Below are 23642 nucleotides of genomic sequence, written 5' to 3'. Positions count from 1 at the left end.
GTTGATCCAAAACCAGAGACAGTCAGGTTTTTATTCAGAGACCGACTGACACCTTTGCTCAGGGTTCAACAATTTCACACCAGAATCCAAACTGGATCTTTTGTTGGGGTATCAAACTCAGTACTTCCACTTATGGAGACAGATGAAGAGATGTTGTGTGCATTTATCCTGAATCTTTGTCTTCAGGGAGGACAGTGGGGGGTGAGAAGAACAAAGCACAAACACAAGAAAACAAAATGGCTCTATAAAACAGCCTATGGGGAAAAAAATAGTGCCATGAGTAGAGCTGAGTAACCAGCCCATGCTGAAAACTCTGAGTCCGAACAATAAAACCAGCAAATATTAATTGTATGCATAATATTGATCCTTTCATCCTATAAAATCCTGAAGTCCCTCACAAGCACTAGGCACAGGAATCCATGGAACTCCACCAGAGACCTGCCAGGACCCCCGATGTGATAAACTGACAAAATGATTGGGGCTAATTAAGAGAAAACAGTGTAAGGTCAATATGACCCAGAGAGAGAAAAGAAAAACAAATTGTAAAACTTAATTGGGCCTCTATAAAGAGATAAAGCAAGTTACCTCCCTTTTACCTTGTGTAAGATTTATAGTGAAGGAATTTTGTTTAGTTAGCTGGATAATAGCACCCTTCTTAAAAATTTATAACTTTGTATAGATAACAAGCAAACATCTGCTGAATGTCTGACTTAACCATATGTATAATGAATATTCATGAATTAGTTGGAAATAAATGTGGAACAACTGTCTTTGGGTGTGACAGGCGTTGGGAGTTGTTGAACCCCCTCCCTGATCACCCTGTGCTGAATTTGCTTTTATCATATAATAAATTCTAATTGGAAATCACCCGACTGGGTTTCTATTTCTCACGCCCGGGAACACTCAGGAGCTCTCTCCAGGCTGCCGTCAGAGGGAGGGTCTGCGGGGCACGGGGTCGGACCCCAAAATGAGAGGAGGGGGCCGAGCCCAGCGGGCAGGAGGGGTGGGTTTGCCAGAGCATTCCCGGGATGGGGGAGACCCCCCACAGCCCCCCTCGTGCCCCTGAGACCTTCCAATCCTTCCCCACGGACCCCCCGAACGGCCCCGGGGACCCGGAACGGCCCCTCCGGGGGAGCCACGTGCGATCTCCGGCCACGCCCCCGGCCACGCCCCCCATGGGCGGGGCCGCGGCCGCCGCCAACCCTACATGGTGCTGGTGGGCGGGGCCGAGGCTCTGCCGCGCTGGCATTGGCGGGGCGGGGCCGAGGGAGGCGTGGTCAGACGGGGGCGTGGTCAGAGGGGGCGGGGCGAGACCCGCCGGTTCCCGTCAAAAGGCGGCACCGGGAAGGTGGGGGGGGCGGCGGCGCCGGGAGCGAAGGTACCGGGGAGGGGGCACCGGGAGAGCTGGTCCGGGGCGAACCCCCGCTCCGTGCCCGGTCTCGGCGGCCGCCGTGGCTCGGGCGGTCACCGGGACACGAGGGGCGGCTGTTCCTGCTCGAACCGGGGGGACCTGGGTGGGTGCGGGTGGCACCGGGACCGACAGATCTGGGTAAGGGGGGCCGTGGGTGCCCCCCCGTGATCGAGGGGACGCGGGCACGGGGCACTCCCGGGTGCCCGCTGTCCTTCTCCCTCGCGGTTGGAGAGTCCCGGGGCGTGCCCCGAGGTTTGGGGGTCCCGGGGAAGGGGTACGGGGGGTGCGCGGGGCTGCCCCGAGGTTTGGGGGTGCCGGGGGCGTGTTGAGCGTCCCCGGTGAGCTCCGTGTGCTGCCTGGTTTGGGGTCCCACGTGGGCGCGGGGTTCCCGCTGTTCCCCAGCCGGGTTTTGGGGGTCCTGTGTGTGTTTGAGCCCCCCCGGTGCTCCGTGTCAGGGGCTCGGGGGGCCCGTGTGAGGCCCCCTCCTGCCCACTGCCTCCCCTCGGCTGGAGGCTCTCAGGGCTGCTAAGGGCTTTCCCTGCCAAAAAGGGGGTCCCCATGAGGGTTGGGGGTGTCTCTGTCCCTCTCAGCCTCTCTGTGGCTTCTGGGGGTGGCTCCTGGTTTTGGGGTCCCCACAGAGCTGTCCGGGCTCAGCTCTGGCCACCCTTTGCTGGGCCCAGAAATGAGGGTTCACCCTGGAGATTTGGGGTGCCCTGGGATGGGGGGTGAGTGTGTTGGGGTTGCTTTCCTCTCCCCCCTAAATTCTGGCTGGCTTTACCCTTTCCGGGCTGGCTGGTGATTCCCTCTGGGGTCGGGGTGAGGATGGGGATGAACTGGACCCAGTCACACCCCCCACGTTGGTGTGAACCCCCATTTCCCCCTCTGAGCCCCTTCCTGAGCTTCACCATGTCATGGGAAGCCACCCCTGTCCCCCTCCCCACGTCCCATCCCTGTGTGTCCCCTTTTTGGGGGGCTTTGAAGCTTGTGAATTCCCTGGGTGCTGTTGGGGTGTTAACTGGTGGCTTAGGGTTTCCAGCCTGTTCCTTACCTACTCTCTGACTCAGAGGAGTGCCCGATCAATGATCAGCTTTTGATGCACGTTAAAATTAACCTCCCAATTCAGTATTTTTTGGGGCAGATTGGGGGGGCTGAGACCCCACAGTGGCACTGATTGTACTCTGTTTGTAATTCCCCAGTGACTTTCCATCCATTGGCGGTGGGACTGCCTGGATCAGTGAGTTCCCAGCACAAAGAAGACAAAGGTATGGGGTGGGGGGGTCTTCCTGAAGCTCCTACATGAGGACCTGGGGATCCTTCCCTGGGTCAGGACTGAGCCCCCCAACCTTCGGGGAGTTGTGGGGGGCTGGTGAAGAGCAGGTAGAGTGGCTGTTTTCTGGGCTGAGCTGCTCCTTCCTCTCGGTTTCCTCCTCCCCCCCCCCCTTTTTTTCGTTTGAGCCCTTCAGCAGTAAAAGTTTCTTCAGAAAGTGGTTTTCAGGAGAAGCAGCGTTTTTGTGGCGTGTCCTCCTCCCACAGAGCCTGGGCAGTGACTCATCTTCCTCCGAGCCCTGGGTTAAAGGAGCACCAGCCATGTCGGGGACACGTGTGTCTCCTCTCAGGGGAGACAGACAGACAGACAGACACCTCAGTGTCCTGTTCCTCTTCCTCGGTGCTTCCTCCACGGTGCTCTGGGCTCTTGAGGGGCCTCTGTGATGGTTGGGAGGAATTTTTAACCTGCTCTGGGGGGGGGAAGGAAGTCGAGGCTGTAATTACTCATTTGAATAAAACCTCTTCTGCCTTCCCTGAAGATGTTAAAACAGAGTTAAACCAGGCTGGGGGTGGGTTTTAAAACCGAGTTTGGTTGGGTCTTCTTGTTGTGCTCGTGGAAGTGGGTTTAACTGGGGGGAGAGAGGGGGGAAAAAGTGCCAGGCTGAGGTTGGGCAGCTCTGTGCTGGCACGGCACGGCTTGGCCAGCCACCCCTGTGGCACCAGGGACCCGAGGAAGAGGAGAGAGGAAGGCCTGGCAGGTGCAGGAAGTGTCTGTCCTGTCTGCCCGGGGTCTCCCAGGGTGTGAACAGATCGCTTGGGGGATCTCCCAGTGGACAAAGGCACAAAAAAAGAGGTTTTTCACCAGGCAAAGGATGTGCCTCGGGTCAGTTGGGTGTTTGTTTTCCCCCCTATCCCACTTAAGACAAAATAACCGGATAATCCAGCCTCTTCCTCCCTTTAATAACTAACCCTGGGGAGGTGCTGCCCCTCGCTCTCCGTGGGCAGAGGTGCCCTCAGCAGTAATTTTTAACCTCCTGTGGCTGAGCCAAAGCAGAGCCAGCCCGGCCCAAACTTTCTGGGGCTTGGGGAGAGGAAATGCTGGAATGGAGGGAAAATCCCTGCTCAGACAGACCCCCTTTAACTGGAAGGTGACACATCTTCACCTGCTTGTGCCGAGGGAGCAAACGTGGGATGCTCGTCCCCCGTGCTGGGGAGGAGAGGCACTGGTGTGGACTCACAGTAGTTTTGTAAAGCTTGGGATTAAATAAGACACACACCCCCAAAAATGAGACAAATACAAATGGAGCCACTGCTAAAAATTAATATTTTGGCCTACGATCGACTGCTGAGCATTAAGGTGTTAGTTCTGTGTATAAATTAATGTATTTATTAATATAATCAATAAGTTGATATAAAATTATTAATAAATTAATATAAATTTATTATCAATATAATTAATCCATCTATATACACTCATTTATTAATATAAATAAATTAATATTCATTCCTAGAAATAAATGAATAAATTAATGTGCTAGTTCTGTGTATAAAATAATATATTTGTTAATATAGTTAATAACTTAATAAATAATTTATTAGTATAATTAATACATTATTAATATAATTGATAAATTGATAAAATATTTATTAGTATAATTACTAAATCAATATAAGGTCATCAGAATAATATAAAATAATACATGAATATAGATTTATTAATATAATTACTAAATTAATATAAGGTCATAAGAATAATATAAAATAATATAAATTAATAAATTAATGTGTTAATTCTGCGTATAAATAATGTGTAAATCCCTGTGGGGAGAATCCCTCTGGTTTGGGCTTTTTGAGTTGTGTTTTGGCTCTGGAGGGACAACTGGAGGCCCAGCTGAAAACGGACTTGGAGAAGCTCCTTGTCACAGGTCCCTTCCAGCTGAGCTGTCCTATCTAAACATGAAAACTCCCTTTTTTTTTTGGACAGGAGCCGTGTGGTGGTGCCTGGGGGGCAGCCCCAGCTCCTGCTGCCGGGGCTGGTGGAGGGAATGGTTGAAACCAAGGTGTGAGGGGAGCAAAAGCCTAGGGAGATGGGGAAGGTGGAGACCCTGAGGCTTTAAAATGGAGCTTCTCGGGGGTGACCTGAGGAAGGAGAAGCCGTGGCTGGGGGGAATGGGCCAGGAGAGCTCAGAGTGGGGCAACAGGGCGTTCCCAGCACCCCTGACCAGCTTCCAGCTCCATCTCCAGCTGCTGACTCAGCTGCTCCTCAGGTACAGCTCCCTTATCTGGGCTGGTTAACGGCGCTATCAGCACAAACCTCGCCTCGTGCCAGCCGGGCTTTGCCTCTAATTCATGGAAACGGGGTGTAAAAGTGATGAAAAGCAGTACTTGGGACCTTTATCTGTCCCTCTGAAGCCGTTTCCTCATTGCCAGGAATCCATGGTGTCTGCCCAGGCCCTGCTGACGTGACTCCTGAGCTCTGCGGGTCACCGGGACGCCGGTGAGTGACTGTCCCGTGCTGGGAGTCCTCGTGCCTTCCTGCCCTTTCTCCCGAGGAGCTTTTGCTGCTTTCCCTCCCGAGGGTTCCCACAGCAGAGCCCCTGTTCTCCCGTGCTGCTGCCTTTTCACCCCGGCTGGGAATGCCATCCCGGCTCCCGTGCAGGTGCTGCCCCGATTTCTCAATGCCAGGCTGCCCCCCACGCCAGCTCCTGCTTCCTCAGTGCTCCCACTGCTCCTCCCTGCTTGGGCAAGGAGCCTCCCACGATGGGCCAGCACGAGGCAAGGAGGGGGGGAACGGTTTCCTCACCCACCAGGTGCCACCTCGGGTGGGTTCCCCGCCCACCAGGTGAGGGATGGGGGGTCTCTTAACCCTTCTGTGCCCTCCCCAGGGCTGGTGCTGACAGGGAGGGTTCCTCAGAAATGCTCCTGCTGGGGAGGCAGATAAGCTGCAGTCGGGTCTATATTTAGACTTGCTTAGTTCTGCGGAACGTGCCGTGTCCTTGAGCTCACCTGGGCGTCCCCAGAGGGGACAGCGAGTCCTGGCTGCCACGTGGGAAACACCAGCTGGGGAGCGCCTGCCTCCTTCCACGTGCCCCTTGTGCCCCCTTGGCCTGGAGGTTTGGTTCAGCTCAGGGTTATTTGTCACCAGGTAAAGAGGTTTTTGTTGTTGTTTCCGTAGCCCGGCTTAGGCTGAATGTGAAGTTGCTGCCCAGTTCCCAGTCCTGAGCTTAAATCTCTGGTTTGGGAGCTCTTCCCTGAGGAGGAGAGCCCTCCTCAACACAGTTCTCCTGGTGTGTTGCTTTCCTTCCCTGTTTTCTCCTGGCACTGTGGTGCAGGCAGCTCCTGTCCCCACCTCTGCCTGTGCTCCAAGGAGAGTCCATCCCTTCCTGAGGTTCTGCACTGCCTGCTTGGACACTCAGGGAGTTCCATGGCCTGGTCAGTGGTGGACAGAGGAGGAGAAACCTGGGTTTGTGTTCTGCTGCTGCCCAGGGTGGCCTCTAGCACCGTCCTCCTTGTTGCACATAAAGGACAGGGCACAAAAATCGGTGTTTTGGCCCCATTTGGTGCTTGAACTATGAACTCTCAGGGTGGGCCTAGGGTCTCTTGCACACCCAGGGGCTCCTGCAGTGCCAGAAATGCTTCCTGCTGCTCATTTCACCTGTCACAGGTGGTGGAACTTCAAACCACTGAAGTCTCTTGTGACAAAGTGTCTGTGGCCGGTGGTGTGACCTCGGCTGCACGAACTTATGGGAGAGGATGAGAGGTGAGATCTGAGGGATTTGGGTGCCCAAATCCAGGGGTGATGCGAGACCCACTGGTAGGAAGGGGTGAGCAGCTCAGGGCTGGTGCTTTGCAGCCTCCTCTGCTCGCAGCCCCCTGAGTCAGAGCACGGAAAACACCTTTTCTGTGTCTTCCTGCAGCCCAGGCTGAGCACTGTGTGCCCCAGGGCTGGAGTGGGGTTGCTCCAGGGCTGGAGTGGGGTTGCTCCAGGGCTGGAGTGGGATTGCTCCAGGGCTGGAGTGGGATTGCTCCAGGGCTGGAGTGGGATTGCTCCAGCTCACTCCTGGCCAGGAGAAAAGCAGAATTACTCGGCAATTTCTCGGGAGAGAGGAACGACTTTAAACCCTGTGCTCACCCACTCGCTTCCTCAAGCAGCAGGAGAATTGCCAGGGAAGGAACAGGGCAGGGCATGGCTCTGCCTCGCTGTCACATGCCCTGCCTGGGCCCAGCTCCCCATTTACCTGTCAGCTTGTCCAGACAGGTGGGAGAAGCAGAGACCTGGGAGCCAACTCCTCTTTGTCCAATTCCTGGGACAGGGAATTGCCCTCCTGCCCTGGGAGAGCAGCCTAGGGGCTCAGCAGGGCTCAGCCTGGGCAATCTGGCCCTTCTTTGGGGTCCCTGATCTGCAGCAACAGGGCTGTGGTTCTGCCCCAAAGCCTCAAGGAAAAGCAGCAATTAATGGGAAGGTTTAACACTCACTGGGATTGTTTTACCTTCCACCTCCCTGGTGAGGGGTGACACAGGGATGTCCTCTTGGTTTGGTCTGACTTCTGGGTTTTCTCCTTGCTCTTTTTTTTTCTCCCCCCCTCCTTCTGTCTCAGGGGCTCTCTGTTAATCCCTGGCTGCTGCATTTCTAGTTGTCCTTTAATCAGCTGATAAAGATCTGCTGGAAAATCACTGCTGGTGGCTCTTAAGGAGGCTGGAATTGCTTGGGAAGGCTTGGGCTGGAGGGAGGTGTTGTTGAGGGGAAAGGTGGGAGGCAGAAAGCAAAGAATTAATGCAAGTAATGAATGAGAGGGTGTCACTGCACCGAGCTGAGCTCCCAGAGCTTGTGCCCAAGGCAGGGACTGTCTCTGAGGAGCTGGGAGTTCATCTCATCCCTGGGGATGTTCACGTGCAAATACTCCTGGCTCTGGGATAACCTTGGAGATGACATGACTCAGGGGGGTTTTTTTCCCTCCTAAATTGGGAATATCCCACTGTGAGGCTCCTGCTCTGTCTCTTCAGTGAAAGTAGGTCCTGGATACACTGATTTTTGAGTCCAGTCTTGCCCAAAATCTGCTCATGCTGTAACTTCCTACTGGAACACAGGGGTGAGACTTCCAGTCCTGTCGTGCCAGATTTTGGGAGCTGATTTTTTTTCCCCTCAATAAGAGTCTTGCAATGCCACTTCTTGTTTGCTGTAGTGCCAAATTCCTGAGAAATCTGTTGGTGGGGAAGCCTCCTGCCTTTATCTAGGCCTTGCAACAAGGGCTGGTCAAGGCTTGTGTCTTGGTGTCTGTGGTGTTGGTTTAGGGTGAGTAATCCATCACAAATCAACCTCTCTCCGTCTCTTCCTGCTGCTCCAACTGCAGCTTTCTCCATGTCAGGATTTCCCCACCCTCATAAATAAAATGTCTTACAACTAATTAAGAAATAACTGAGTGGAAACGCTGTAGCTGGAGCAGCCAAATAGATGCAAGGGACTTAAAAATTATTTGGACTCTGATGAGGTGGGTTTGAGAGTAGCTTGGACACCCTGCAGCAAACATCTCCCCACAGTCTGCTCCCAGCACGGCTCAGCCAAAGCCATCGGGGCTCTGTTTCTGGGAATGTTGTCCCTCTATCACCTGGAATCCTCGTAAATGGGTTTATTGTGTCAAAGGCCACTGGAGCAGGTCGGCAGCCTCAGAAGGGCCCTATCTCTGAGCCTCTCGTTGATCTTTCCCACGTCCGTCGGGACTTTGTGAATCCCAAGACCTTGAATCCTGGACTCTGGGCTGGTTCCTTGCACAGAGAGGAGCTGGAATGTCCTGAGTTGAGAGGGGAACCACGAGGATCATCCAGTCCAGCTCTGACCCCAAAAGCCCACCGGGTGTTTTCCAAACCCTCCTGGAGCTCTGGCAGCCTTTGTGCTGTGCCCACTGCCCTGGGGAGCCTCTTCAGTGCCCACCCACCCTCTGGGGGAAGAACCTTCCCCTAAAATCCAACCTCACCCTGCCCTGGCACAGCTTCACAATGTTCCCTTGGGTCCTGTCGCTGCAATATCAGATAGTCCTGACATCCAGGTGCTGCTGGAGAGAACCTGGCCTGGCTTAACACGTGCTTTAGGCAAGGTTTAAATTCCCCTCCTCAGCCAAGTCCCAGTTTCTCTCCCAAACCTGGGGCACACCTTCAGCTTGCTGTTTCTAGGGCGGCTTCTGTAGCATTTTGCAGTTTAATCAGCTGGAGTTTTCCCCTCCCATCTCCAGCAAAAAGCCCAGGGTGGGCTGGAGGTGCTGAATGAACTGGTTTCAGTGTCCAGGTTGCTGGGGGTTGTGTGCTCCTGGCGTGGTTTCCTCTCTGAGGGCGACGGAGCGAGAACCTGTTTGCAAATATTTCGAAACAGGGGAGAAGCTCTGAAGGAGTGTGGTATTTCCCACATGTAGGGACAGCTCCTTTCTGTCGGCCTTTCCTGGATTTTTTGGAATAGGAGAGGAAAGGGCTCCTTGGGTGCCCTTACCTTGGAACTGGTGATTGGGAAACAGAAACACAGGTGAAGCCTGGGAGCGATTTGGAGCCAGAGGAGGCGACAGTGGAAACCTGGGAAGGGCTCAGGTGACCCCAAATGTCACAGGGGGGGCATCTGTGGAAACAATTGCTGCTCTGGCTTCATTGGGGCAGAGTTTTCCCTCTGCCCTGTCCTTGCAGTGCCCTGCAATTAGCTGGGTGCAGTGGTGGTGTTCCTGGGAGGCAGAACGATGGGGATATCAGCCTGGGAATCGTGTTGACTAAGCTAAAGGTGGAGTTTCCATTGGAAATATTAGCTTGGAGCAATAACTCCTGGTGATAAGAAGTGAAAATGTGGGAGAGGGGGACAGCTCTCACGTGCTGCTCCTGTCTGCAGCTAAAATTGAAGGGGTGGGAGAGGCAGAGACAGCAGAGGAGTTGTCAGATCCTGCACACAGCGGCTGGTGCAGAAGCTGGAAATGCCCCCGTGCCCAGCCAGCTCTGCCATCCCTCCTGATCGCTGTCCTGGAGCCCTCTGAGTGCAGGCACAGACCCTGCACGTGGAATTCCTGGTCTTTAGGTTCCAATCCAACCTCAGTGGGCGAAGGCAGCTCTGGCTGTGGCTGCAGAGAGCAGGGACGTGCTGGGAAATGAGCGTCCACTGCATTCACGTGAGCAACAAACAGAGCAGCAGCTCCTCCTGAAGTGCCTTTGGTAGCTCCAGACTTGCTTTTCGTTTTCTCTGGGATGTTTTTTTGTTGGTAGGTCCCAGAAGCAGCTTAGTCAGGGCCCTGTGGGTGAGGCTCAGGCTGAGCTGCCCCAGCCTGTGGGAAGTCATAAAACACAGAAAAAAACCCTCAGGGGGACAAACTCTTTCTGTACTTTGTCCCTCCTTCTCTCCTGAACTAATGAACACTCAGGGCAGGGTCAGTGCTGGCTGAGAGCATGAGCAGTGTCTCGCAGAGCAGCTCTCAGGGAGCTCTCTGCAACCCCCCCTTCCTGCTCCGGAAACGTAAAATCGTAAATATTAAGGCTTAATATCAAATATTAAGGCTGGAAAAACCCTCTGAGATCATTGAGTCCACCTGTTCCCCCACCACTGGCCATGTCCCCAGGTGCCACATCCATGGGGTGGTGACCCCACCACTGCCCTGGGCCAGCCGTGCCAGGGCCTGGGACCTGCTGTGGCTTCGTAGGGATGGGAATTGGGGTGCCTGGTGAGGTTGGCTCCCCTAAATCCGGGCAGGGCACCCTGCAGGCTGCCTTGGGGAGTCACAGGGGGGCTGGATGGGGCCGGATCCTTCCCGTGAACCGGCGCTTGTGCCCCTGGAAACCTCAAAGCTGGATCGTCCCCTTCCAGCAGCCGCTCCCGCCCTGGGTCACGGGGACACACGGACACCAGTGCAACGGGCTGTTGGCCCAGAGTGTGGAACTCTGGCTGTAAATGCAGCTCTGCTGAGCTAGTCCAGCCTAACATCTCCCAGCTGCCTTTCTCCCTAAACCACAAACACAGGCAGCAGCTTCCGAGTGGAAGGGAACCAGCCACGGCTTTCATGACCAACATCCTCCCGCGGCTGCTCAGGAAATGAGGCACCCGTGGCCTTCCCCAGGGATCCCTGGATACTTTTTAGGCTGTTGTTCAGCCTTAATGCATTGGGAAAGGGTTGCTGTGTGTCCGTGGCTCGTGGACTGGGAAGCATGGGGCTTCTTGCCTCGGTGGAAAGACTGTGGGGTTGCAGGCAGGGATCTTTGCCAGGAGAATCCCCAGAAAGGCAGGAACCTGTGTGGTTAGTTGGGGTTTCCTCCCCCAGGGTGTGTTCAGTGGGGTGGTGGGCTGTGCCCTGTCCCATTTGAGGCACAGGGGGGTGTCAATCCAATGGTTAAATTTGACTTGTGTGCAGTGCCAGCCCCAGGGGGACGGCTGGAATGGAGAGGATAACAGGGTCTGTGGAGCCCAAATCCCATGGCTGGCCTCATCCAACACCTGGGACCCCCACCCCTCTTGTGCCTGACCTCGGCTTTGCCAGGGCTGGGAGCTCACGAGCTGCCAGGCTGGTTTTTCCCCCTGCTGTGCCCGTCCCGGGGTGCCCTGGCACGGGCACGTTTGATCTGCCCTGCTCTTTGCTCCATCGCTTGGCAAACCTTCACCCTTCCCTCTCCTGCTTCTCCTGGCTTTACCTCTGGAGCAGCAGAACGTGGAAGGTTGAAATGCAGCAGCCCCTTTGCTCCATGGGGGTGTCAAGGGGCAGTTTCAGGGCCTTGTGTGTGGTCAGGAATTGTTTGGGAGCTGGTTCCAAAGGACCATCCCAGAATATCCAGAACTGGAAGGGGCCCCCACAAGGATCATCGAGTCCAACTCCTGGCTTGCACAGAACAACCCCCAAATCCCACCCTGTGCCTGAGAGCACTGTCCAAATGCTCCCTGAGCTCTGGCAGCCCTGAGGCCGTGACCGCTGCCCTGGGGACCCTGTTCCGTGCCCAACGTGGATGTTCCTCCCCACTCTGGGCGAAGAACCTTTTCCTAATATCCAACCCAACCCAGCTTTGTGCCATTTCCCCCGCAGAGGGGGGTTCACACAGGGAGGAAGAGCCCCCAGCCAGGATCTCTACTGAGAAGCCCACTCAGGAAACCCAAAATCCTGACGGAGCCCACGGGAGGATGCTCCACCCTTCCCAGGGCTGGTTTCTCCCCAGTTCCCATGTTGTGGTGCCCACAGGCCCCTCACCAGTGTTGGAACTGGCCGTGTTTCAGGCTGGCTCTTGTCTCCTGGGCTGTGTTTGCTCCCCAGGGCAGGGCCAGGGGTCTGTGGGCGCTCCTGCTATGCCGCAACTGAGACTTCCCTGGGTTGGTGCTCTTATCGGTGCCAGTGGCCTCTGCTCGGGCTGGGGTGTGCCAGTCTTGCTCATCCTGCTTGGCAAAAGGTCTCGAGACCTGCCCCAGTGTCTGCAAGCTCTTGCATCAAGTTGGTCCAGGGAGGATGTGTGTGCACGGATGAGACTCGCGGGGCGGAATGAGGGCAGAGCCCGAGCCGGGCTGGGGCTGAATTTCCCCTTTCCCTCTTCCTATGGCCAGCCAAAAACAACCCCAACACAGCAAAGATGCCGCAAGGGAAGCTCTGCCAGCCCCCTGTCAGCGTTGCTGCCGCGTGAAAAGTTGCTTTCATTTATTTGTTGAAGGGCAGTTTGACAAAGGACGCGTCGCTCCCGTAAAAAATCCCCTGTCACAGCAATCCAGCCAGGGTGCCAGCGGGGCCTCCCGTGGCTCACAGGTCCGGGGGGCTCGAGGAGCGAGGGCTCTGTCTGATTTCTGTGGTTGGAGTGACAAATGTGGTGCCAGCGAGGAGTCAGGTTGGAGGCAGTTTTGAAGCGGTGCCCGAGCCGTAATCTGGAAATCTGTTTACTTCATTCCTTCCAGTCGGGGCAACAGCACTTGCAAATATTTTCTGCTTTTTACCTGCACACGTAAGGGGTTTGTTGCCTAATTGGGACGTGAGATCTTACAGAGATCTTTCGCCAATGTGGCAGAGAAGGGCTTGTAAAGGGTTTGTAAAGGGCTTGTAAAGGGCCGGGTGGTTTTTCTGCCCGGCAAAGGCGCCGAGGGTTTGCCCCGTGACGCTCGTCCCACCCGGCCCTTGTGTCCCTGCTGTGCCCCAGCTCCCTTGGCCCCTCTCCCAGGTCGTTGAACAGGCTTTTCCCATCCAGGTTGGATGGAATTTGTGCCTGGACTCCAGCCCTCAGCTCCTGTCTTGGAGAGGGAGCAGCACATCCACCTGCCCCGCGTGTGTTTGCTGGGGGACGAGTCCCTGCGCCTTTGGATGGGGGAGGCTGGGTGTGTTTGCAGGGTCTGCAGCTCCTGCAGGGTCTCCTGGTGGCTCTGACACCTCTTGGAGAGTAGTTTGGGTAGGGAGGGACCTTAAAGACCACCCAGTCCCACCCCTCTGCCATGGGCAGGGGGCAACTTCCACTAGACCAGGTTGCTTCAACCTGGCCTTGAACACTCCCAGGGATGGGGCTTCCTCTGAGAAATCCATCCCATCCCCTCACCATCCTCACAGGGAGGATTTTCTTCCTAATATCTCATCTAAACCAGCTCGTGGAATCACAGAGTGGTTTGGGTTGGGAGGGACCTTAAAGATCATCCTGTACCAAACCCTTCCACTATCCCAGGGGGCTCCAGTCTGTCCTTGGACTCTTCCAGGGATCCAGGGGCAACCACAGCTTCTCTGGGCAACCTGTGCCAGGGCCTCACCACCCTCCCAGGGAGGAATTTCTTCCCAATATCTAATCATCTGTATACAGAAATATCTAATCATCTGTAGAGAAATATCCAATCACCCTTTACAAAGGAGTCAGGAAGGGTGGCATCGCTGCGTTGATGATCCAGGAAACCCAAACCTGGCTATTTGGGGACTGTCCCTCTCTTCCCTTCTGGTTTCCCAGACTCTGGAGGTGGCAGTGAGGGGACCCTGTGCTGCTGGGGGGTCTCAGAGGGCTCAGAGCACACCTTGCTCTGTCTGCTCTGCTGTTTGATCTTCGCTGCCGGGGGCTGTGGCTGCTCCTACTCCTTTCTAACCACATTACTGGGAGCACTGGTGGCTGTAATCAGGTTCAGTGTGTCCCCAGGCTCACTCACTCCCACCCCACAGAACATTTAGGGAGCCCCCAAGTGCTTGATTCCTCCCAGGGAATGAGATTAGCTCCGGTTCCTCTGAGAGGGATTCTTTTTTCTCTTTAAGTCTTTCCGACCTTCCTGAAAGTGATGTTTGTGGCTCCTTTGGTCCTCACACTGGGGCAGGCTGGCAGTGTCTGGGCTCTCTGGGGGTGGGAATTGTCACCTTTCCATGCCTGTGTGGATGTGCCTGGCACGGAGCAGCCTCTGCCCGTGGTCTGGGGGCGTGAGGGGAGGGTTTCACCCCTAATCAAATCCACGGGGGAAGGGGTGGCATGAGCTGACTTGCGTCAGGGAACGAAAACCTGCCGGTCCCGTGGCACCACCAGCCCTTGCCAGGTCTTGCCCGGCTCCCGGGAAGCTGCAGCCACTCCAGGTCTTGCAGGGAAAAAAAAAAGTGTTTCTTCCAGCCTAGGAGCGGAGGTGAGGGGTGACACGAGGGATGTGGCAACCCGGGGAGCTTCCCCTGCACAGGCTGGTGCTGAGCTGCTCTGGGAGCTCCCACTTCCCAGAAAGCTGTCAGTCCGCTGCCCAATAAATCTCATGGAAAGCAGCTCAATAACAGGGCTCTGGGGAGCTCCAGAAGGAAATGGTTTAATTGTCTTTTTTAAGGGGGAAAAGGGTTCCTCGAGTGCCGCAGCTGCGTCTTATGAATGGGTCCATTTGGACTCCGAAAAAAGCTTTTTCTTTTTGTTTGTTTGGGGGTTTTTTTTGCTTAAATTCGTTGCCAGAGGCGCTGAGAGGCTGAGGAGCATCGTGTTGTTTTGGCTGCGTGGTGTTAATTGAGTGTGAGCCGGGGGAGCACAAAACCCTCCCTGGGAGCGAGCGGCCTCTCCCGCAGAGCCCGCGGCAGCACATGGGGAGGCTTTCCTGGAATTTCACAGCGTTTACTGGGATTTCACGGGCTTTACTGGGATTTCACGGGCTTTACTGGGATTTCACGGGCTTCACTGGGATTTCAGCCCCCAGCCTGGTCCTTCCAACCCCGTGTGGGGCTTCGCTGGGGCGACAATGGGGCGGCTGCGACTTCGCTCGCAGCAGCCCCGAAACTGGTTTGGCCTCTCTGGTGCTGCTGGGAAGAGCTGAGCCCTTCGAACACTTAATTATTCTGCTTCAATTCCAAGAAGAGAAGGCTTAAATGTCAGGTTTAATGACTGAGCAACCTTTCCTGGGGGTGGAGGGAAACTCCCCTGTCTCTCCTCCCGCGCTCTGACGTCACTTCCATCCCGGGGCTGAGCAACATTTCCCAAGAAGCTGGAGATGGTCGAAGCAGCCCCGTCATCCATGTGGGAATTGCATTTGGCACAGAGCTGGGACTCTCCAGCGAGCATCACCACCAAACCACCTGCTGCTTTTTCACCCCAGAGCTGGAGGAAGCAAGAGGTGTGACGAGGCAGGGGGACACCTGGGAGGAGGTCTGTCTTTTCCTGGGAGCTTCCTCCAGGCAGCACCGACCACCAGGACCCCTCTCTGAAGGTGCCAGCACCACTGGCCATGCCAGTCTTCAGGAGAGGAAACTCCAAGCTCCTGGGGTTGCTTTGGGAGCATCTCCAGGTGCTGCAGGGCTGTGGAGCCTTTTGGCTCTGTGTGGCAGCTCTGCTCTCCCCTGGCAAGGCCCAAGAGGACTCCAGGCTTCCCTGGGTCGAGCAAGAGCTTTGCAGTGAGACTTTAATTGTAGGGTCATCCTCTTTTTTTTTCCCCTCAGCTCATTTTTGCTCCGGGCTCACTATCTGGAGTTGCTGAGTGACTGATAAAGGGTGTTTAACACAGGGCAAGTCCAGCACCAGCCAAAGCCTTTTGAAAGCAGCTGAGATGCAGGGAGGCAGCAGCTGCCTCAGCCCCTGTGGAGACAACATTCAGCCAGGCTTTAAACCAGAAAAAAAAGAGGTTTTCTGGGTGCCATCAGCGTGGAGAGATGCTCTGCATGGCCAAGGGAGCAGATTCCCATCCAGGTGCTCAGCAGGTGTTTTCCCAAGGTGTCTCTTGGCCCTGCCCTCCAGCACAGCGCTCGGGGGGGACACAAAACCCCTCAGCTGAGGCCAGTGTGATGAGCTGCTGTGATGTGGGTTTCTCCCCTTGCCTTGGCCCTGCGTTGTGGCACCATCATCCTTTGGGTCTCTGAGCTCGTGCTGGACACGGGGGTGACCCGAGGGAACAGACCAACCCATCGCCTGGTGTGAGAACAGGTCACCCCCAGCTCGAGGAGGAGCTCAGGGAAGGCAAAGCACCTTGAGAAAAGCTTTTTCCTGCCTCTGTCCCTGGGAAAAATGGGTTGTTTCAGCATGGTGTTTCCCAGAGCTGCTGAAAGAACAAAATGATGTGGAAAGGGAGGCAAAACCTTCCCCTTGGGGTGCCCAGGTGATTCCACAGGCTTTGAGTGGGCATGGAATAGGGACCTGTGTTTGCAGCAGCCACCCAGCTCTGCCTCCCCTCGAGCCCCCCGCGCTCAGCAGGCTGGATTGTGAGATTTAAATCGATAGGAAATTATTACTGAAGGTAAAGGAACACCTCTGGAGCACTCCTCTCCCCTTCCTGTGCCCCTTTGTTCTCCGCCGTGTTCCTCGGGCTCCCGTGGCAACCCCGGCACGCAGAGAGGGTGGCCTGGAGCTGGGATATCTCCTCCCAGATCTGGGCTGAGGAGGTGGTGTGGGAACCAGACAAGTGGTACCTGAGCTGGCAGGATTATCTGGGAGATCACCCCACCCCGGGCACGGTGCTCCGAGGGGCCGGAGCGGGACCGGGGCACACTCAGACACTCCTTGAGTCACCGACCTCGGGAAGGTCTGGGGCTGGCTCAGCTCGTGTCCTGTCTGCCTTTTTTTAGGTGTGGGTGGCTCCATGTCCCAGCTCCAGAGCTCCTGGGACGTGCAGCAGCGGAGCATGGCGTATTTTCCAGATCCAGGTACGGGATGTTCTCCTCGGGGTTGGGTCTGTCTCTTCCTGGGAGCTTCTTCCAGGCAGCACCGACCACCAGGACCCCTCTCTGAAGGTGCCAGCACCACTGGCCATGCCAGTCTTCAGGGGAGGAAAGTCCAAGCTCCTGGAGCAGCTTTGGGGGCATCTCCAGGTGCTGCAGGGCTGTGGAGCCTTTGGGCTCTGTGTGGCAGCTCTGCTCTCCCCTGGCAAGGCCCAAGAGGACTCCAGGCTTCCCCGGGTCGAGCAAGAGCTTTGCAGTGAGACTTTAATTCCAGGATCGTCCTCTTTTGTTCCTCTCAACCCATTTTTGCTCCAAACTTGCTGTCTGGAGTTGCTGAGTGACTGATAAAGGGTATTTTACACAGGGCAAGTCCAACACTAGCCAAAATCAGCAGCTGAGATGCAGGGAGGCCTCAGCCCCTGTGGAGAAAACATTCAGCCAGGCTTTAAACAACAAAAAAAAGGTTACATGATGGTCCTGAATCAGCTCAAAATTTCTCATCCCAAGATGCACAGAGGGGACAACTCTGTCCTCTGTGAGGGGGAACTGAGGCACAGGAGCTGCTGGGAGCTCCCAGGGTGAGCTGAGCTGCACCCACAGCCTCGGTGTGACCTTTGCCAAGATACAGCACCAGGAAAACTTTACAACCTTTATTTTCCTGGTGCTTTTAGGTACTCAGTGTTCCTAATAGACAGATTTCTGCCAGCGGATATCACAAGCCAGGGAGAGTCTTTTAAAAGCTCTATTTAATTCTCATTCCAGTGATCTGCCCTAGGAACACTATTTCCTCCCACCCTCATTTACAGCCCTGTGAGGGATGTTTTTTTAAAAAAAAAACAATCTTCATTTTGAGTCATGTTCAGGTTATTTTCTCACTTACGGGAGCTGGTGCCGCTTCCTGTCAGAGCACGAGGGAAATTCTCTGCTGCATCTGTGTCACCTCCTGCCCTGGGGTTTTAGGGCCAGTTCTGCTCCCCCCCAAGGCTTTCTGGAGGAAAAGGGGCAAAGGAAACCTTCAGGGTGTGGGGTGAGCTGTAGGAGTTCTCCCACAAAGGGCTGTGAGTGTGTTCTGCGGGGTGTGGGGAGGGGGATCAGCCCTGGTTTTAGGGGGGACACCTCCAGGCAAGGCAGTGGGCACAGCACCAAGCCTACCAGAGCTCCAGGAGCGTTTGGATGATCCTCTGGGGCACAGGGTGGGGGTTTGGGATGTCCTGCACAGGGCTGAGGTGCTCCTTGTGGGTCCCTCCCAGCTCAGCACACCCTGTGATCCCATGAGACCCGGCTTGGTGATGGTGGGAGCCCCTGGAGCCAGAGGGGACACGAGTTGGGGACACGAGTTCCTCCCGCCGAAGCCAAGGCGAGGGGGTAAAAAACCCCAAAACCCCAAAAATCCTTTATTTGCATCTAACTGGCTTTTCGTATCGCTGTGATAACAGCTTGACAAAATAAACCCCTGGCTTTGATCCCCCCCCAGACATGGAGCCCGGGGCTGCCAGCACGTCCCTGCCCGACCCCGCCGGCGACGGCGACCGGAACGTGCCGCGGATCTGCGGCGTCTGCGGGGACAGGGCCACCGGCTTCCACTTCAATGCCATGACCTGCGAGGGCTGCAAGGGCTTCTTCAGGTGAGAGGAGCCGGGAATGAGGCGCTGGAAAGCGGTGCCAGGGCCTGGGGGGGGCCTGGGGGTGCCCCGGCAGTCGGGAGGGCCAAGCGTGTCCTGCCTGGGGGGGCATTGCCAGGTGAGGGAGGGGATTGTCCCGCTCTGCACCTGCCACGTTGGGGTGTTTGGGGCACCAAAATGTAAGATTTTAAGCCATTAGAGAGCGTCCAAAGGAGGCCACGAGGGTGGGGAAGGGCCCTGAGGGGCAGTCGGTATGTTCAGCTGGAGAAGAGGAGGCTGAGGGGAGGCAGCATTTTGGTGAAGGCTCAGTTTGACCCCTGTCCCAGCGATGCTCCAGGACTGGCCCATCCTCTTGGCAGTCCAGGGCACTTGCATCAAGCGAGAGAATGACTAATTGCTGGTGAAATGAAGGCACCTGATGATGATGATGATGATGATGACGTGGGATGGGCTGGGAAGGGCCTTGCTCAAGTGTTCTGCACCAGCGAGGCCTGGTTTACACCTTTGAGCTGGGCTCTTGCAGGGCTTGAGCTTCTGCAGCAAAGCCATAACTCCTCCTCTGGCAGGAATTTGGGGGTTTTCACAGACCACAGTTTTCCGTGACCTGTTCTCAGCCACGGTGGCTCTGAAGCCACCAGCCAGGTCACCACGACATCTCCCCCAATTGCTGCTGCTAAACTCTTCTTTCAGGTGCTCTCCCCTGCTCTGCTCTGGTCTCCCTGCCACCTTCCCCATCCCTGTGGTGACAACAGGCTGGCTTTGGGCCCCTGGAATGGCCAGTGCCCCTTTCCTGAGCATGACATGGCTCTTGTACCCCCCCCCCGAGCCCCATCTCTGTTGTCACACCCCTGGAATCGTGCAGGACCCTCACCTGGGACAGTATTTCTGAGCAGACACCATTGTGTGCCAAGCTCTCCTCCCTAGCCAGCCCTTCATGCCCCCAATCAAAGCCTTTATTTTCAATTTCAGGCTCTTGCTACTCTTTAATCTTGCTTTCCAGGCACGCTCTCCCCAAGCCAGGTCTTGGTGTGTTCCCCTCTTGTTTACACTGGCATCTTTACATGCCTTTTTCAACCCCTGAATTAATTAATTCTTGCTGCTGCCACAGCACTGAAGTGCTTTCTGCTACTGGGAGAGCCTGGGCACTAAAACTGCCCCAGGGAAGCTGTGCCTCCCTTTGCTGCCTCGGGGTTTATAACACACTGTGTCCACTCGCTGGTTTTCAACTCCCAGCTTGTGGATCTTTGAGAAAAACCTCTGCCCTGGTATCGATTTCTGGGCACTCCCAGGGCTGGAAGAGGGTGAGCAGTTGGGAATATCGTGGGAATATTGAACCCAGGGGCTGTCTCCCAGCTTTTGCTGGGTGAACTCTGGCTGTGAGGTGACTCTCCCCCTCCCTGGGCCGGGCTGGGACCGGTCCTGCTGTGCCTGGAGCCTCGTGCAGGTGGTGGAGGGACAGGACCTGAGCCTTGGCTCGTGGGGGTGGCAGCAGAACTGCTGCAGGACCCCCCTGGTGGCTCTCACCTGCCTCAGGGACATACCTGGGACACGGTTTCCCCCTGCTCAAAGTCCCCCAGGAGGTCCTGGGTTTAATGACCCCGTTAATTAGGACTTTATTGGCACCTCCAGGCCCACGTAGCCCTGGGCACAAACAGGCTGTCAGCTCTGCTGGCTTCAAAGTCCAGTTGACTGATGATGCCAAGGGCAACAGGGACCTTTTATTGGGCTCTGCTGTTTGCTCAGGAGCTCTGAAGCAGCACCTGAGCCAGAGGGATTTATTCCATGGCCCCTTGGCTGAGGCTTCTGTGGCTTCCCTGGTTCCTCCTGCAGGTTTTCCCCACTTTCTGCCCCCCAGGTGGGCATCCTGAGAGCTCCAGGGAGTTCCCCTCACCGAGGGGTGACCTTGGGAGCTCTGTCCCCATCTCCCACCCCCAGGAGCAGCCCCCACAACCTCGGAGCTCTGCCAACCCCTCGGCCCCGGGCGAGCTGGCTCCCACCCTGGGGCTGGCGTGGAGCAGGGAGGGAGCCTCGTTATTTTTAGCAGCCTTGGGATTCTTAAATGAGCCTCGAAATGGCCGGTTCTGGAGCTTTATAAAAACACACACGGGAGCCAGACGTCGTGAGCTCCCGCTGTGGGTCCGGCTGCCCCTCCCCAGCCCTGCTGGTGTCACTGGGGGCCCCTGGGAGCCACCAGCCAGGACCTTGGAGGGGCAGCAAAGCAACTCCTGTGCCCTGGGCTCGCCTAAACTGCAATTTTCATTCCAAACCCATAATGTTGGCTTGCCCTTGGACGCGGGACATCTTTCCCTGCCCGAGGGCCTCGTGTTTCTCCGGCTTGTTTGTGCATTCCCCAGCCTTGCCCTGGGCTGTGGGGGAAAAGATGAGCTGCCTGCTGGCCCCAGAGGCTCATAAACACAAGTTATTTCGCTCAAAGTGGGTGATTTTTGGGGCGTTCAGCTCCAAATCCTGACTTGCCCTCAAGCTGAGCCGTGTTTGTCCCCGTTCTTGGGGCAGCAGATGTCCTGCTGATCTTGGAAAAAGGGGAAACCCTGGGGAAAAGCTGAAGTTTGCCAAATTGAGAGCCAGTGGCTGGGTGAAACAGGGATTTCGTGGCGTGAGGTGAGTCAGGGAGGGCTCTGCCAGCCCCCTCTCCTCTATTAATTTTCCTACAAGCGTTTATTCATGTCAGGTAAAGGGAGAGCAAAGCTTCTTTGTTGGCATCTCCCTTTCTAAAATAGCCTCTAATTACATGCTGCTGGCTCTGCAGCCCGAGGACATATTTTATATTTATATTTATATTTATATTTATATTTATATTTATATTTATATTTATATTTATATTTATATTTATATTTATATTTATATTTATATTTATATTTATATTATTTCTACCCTCCCTGCATGGGGCCGGTCAGGGCTGGGGGTCCCCTTAGTGCCTCCCCTTTGGTGCAGGGGTTGTGCCCCATCAGCTCAGTCTTGCAGAGGGGTTTTAGTGCCCCAGGAGGGGCTCTTTGTGGCAGGAGACTCCTCATCCTCGTGCTGAGCTCAGCGTTGACTTGGTGGCAGATTTTGGGATTCGTGGAATCCCAGAGTGGTTTGGGATGGGAGGGAGCTCAGACCTCATCTTGTCCCACCCCTCTGCCGTGGCCAGGGGCACCTTCCACCATCCCAGCTTGCTCCAAGCCCCGTCCAACCTGGCCTTGGACACTTCCAGGGATGGGGCATCCTTTGGGAAATCTATTCCAGGGCCTCCCCACCCTCACAGGGAGGAATTTCTTTCCCAATACCCCATCTAACGCTGCCCTCTGGCAGTGGGGAAGCCATTCCCTCTTGTCCTGTCCCTCCAGGCCCTTGTCCAAAGTCTCTCCAGCTCTCCTGGAGCTGCATCTCTGTCCTGTTCTGCCCCTGGGAACATCCCCACTTTGCCTTTCCAGCCTGGCAGCACCCAGGGCTTGGTTTGCCTCCGTTCCAAATCACCTCATTTAAACCCAGGCACCTTTAGAAACCTTCCCAAAGGGAGAGAGGAGCTTTGCTCACTGAGGAACTTTATCCAAGGCCAAGTGACATCTCCAGAGGCAACGGAGAAACTGCCCTTTGGATGGAGCAGCTCAGCTCTGCCTGGAAAGTGCCATTTTAGAGCCTCTCACCCTGCTGCAAGGCCCTCCTGGGAGCTCTGGCTTTGCCCCTTTGCCTTGGAAGATTCTGGCTCTGACCCTTTGACCCTTTGCCTTGGAAGATTTTTTTGGCTTTGCCTCTTTGACCCTTTGTCCTTGGAAGATTTACAGCCCCGATTGCAGCGGTGGGTGAACATGGCACAGTGTGGTTTTGGTGGAAGAGAGGCTTGTTATTTTAAGTGTTGTTTCTCTTGTATCCTGCAGTGAGATTTCTTTCTCCTGCACACACAAACATGTGCTCCAGCCAGTTATTCCAGCAAAGCCAGGCTTAAAGGTGGGTAAATGTTTAATAACATGGCCCCCACTCTGCTCTCTTTTGTTGCTGGGGGGGTTTCTCTGCAGTCTTTCCACCCATCTCATGGCCTTCAAAATACCTGTTCAGATCCAGAAAGCTGCTTTACCTGCCAGGTTGGACAGGGCTTGGAGCAACCTGGTCTAGTGGAAGGTGTCTCTGCTGGAACAAGATGGGCTTTAAGGTCCCTTCCCACCCAAACCATTCTGGGATTAACCTGTGGTTGAACCCCTTGGCTGTGTCCCTGTAAGAAGTTCTCCTTCTCCACGCTGTCCAGCAGTGCCTGAACCTCTAGCTCAAAGCTGTAGATGCACCCAAACATGTGCAGCCTCTCCAACTTCACAGAATCCCAGAATATTCCCAGCTGGACGGGCCCCACAAGAACCATCGAGTCCAGCTTTTAAGGGAATGGCCCGTAGGGGGGTTGGCCCCACACCTTTGGGTGCTCTACCCAGCTGAGCTCATCTCAGGGTCTTCTCTTGACCTTCTCCAGCTGAACACAGCCAGGTCAGAGACACCCCCAGCACCCCCAACAACCCCTTGGCAGCATTTTGCCGTCCGGGAGCCACGTTCATCCTCCCGTCTCCTCCCGAGGTTCGGAGCGGCCTCTTGGAGAGCCAAACCAGGGCTGACTGGGTGTTTTTCTGCCCCTCCCCAGGAGGAGCATGAAGAGGAAGGCCATGTTCACCTGCCCCTTCAACGGGGACTGCAAGATCACCAAGGACAACCGGCGGCACTGCCAGGCGTGCCGGCTCAAGCGCTGCGTGGACATCGGCATGATGAAGGAGTGTGAGTACGACCCCGGGGGACATCCCAGCTCCAGCTGCCCATGCCCAGCTCCCTCTCGGTCCCCAGGGCTGGGAAGGGCGGCACAAAACCTGGACACCCTCCCGGGACTCGAGGGGGATGCAAAGGGCGGCGGATGTGGTGGGTTAATCATCTGAGAGGAGCTCGTTTAATGATCCCTGTGGGCACCGGGGTGATCCAGGAGCTCCTTTTCCCAGGGCCAAGTGGCTTTTCCCGGCTCTCAAGGGGCATCAGCTTTTTGTGAGAGTGTCCAGGGAGGTTTGTGGTCGATGCCTGGGCACACTGGCTGATTCTGTTGCGTCTTGAATTCCTCGGGTCGTGCTCGAGGGCCTCTCTCTGCACGCCAGAGGGTGATGGTAAATCTGCTGGTTAAATTTTAGGCGTGAGTTTGGGTTTGATTGTGGGGTTTAGACAGAAAAAAACACCTCCTGACACCTAAAGATTATATCCATGCCTAAAATATATCGATGTTTTTATCAGTTACTACACAAAGACACTTTTCTGCGTGTTTTGGATTTG

General features: G+C 55.5%; 1 protein-coding gene across 3 annotated transcripts in view; it reads left to right on the top strand.

Annotated features, from left to right (window-relative positions):
* Positions 1–1825: 1825 nt before the first annotated feature.
* VDR (vitamin D receptor) overlaps positions 1826–23642 on the top strand; it is a 29254-nt gene continuing 7437 nt past the window's right edge. The window contains exons 1-5 of one of the 3 annotated variants that reach the window (XM_051775406.1): positions 1826–2673; positions 5108–5174; positions 16636–16713; positions 18203–18353; positions 22975–23105. In XM_051775406.1, the coding sequence (XP_051631366.1) occupies positions 16650–16713; positions 18203–18353; positions 22975–23105 (346 nt within the window). In that variant the 5' untranslated portion in view covers positions 1826–2673; positions 5108–5174; positions 16636–16649. Of the gene's footprint in view, positions 2674–4708; positions 5175–16635; positions 16714–18202; positions 18354–22974; positions 23106–23642 lie in introns of those variants that run through there. The other 2 variants (XM_051775408.1, XM_051775407.1) reach the window with 2 other exon arrangements.

The sequence above is a fragment of the Manacus candei genome, unplaced genomic scaffold (genome assembly GCF_025592945.1).
Source record: "Manacus candei isolate 608988 ecotype Guabito, Panama unplaced genomic scaffold, ASM2559294v1 h1tg000296l, whole genome shotgun sequence".
Taxonomy (NCBI): Eukaryota; Metazoa; Chordata; class Aves; order Passeriformes; family Pipridae; genus Manacus; species Manacus candei.
The sequence above is the reverse complement of the archived record's forward strand: the minus strand, read 5'-3'. Positions and strand labels throughout refer to the sequence as shown.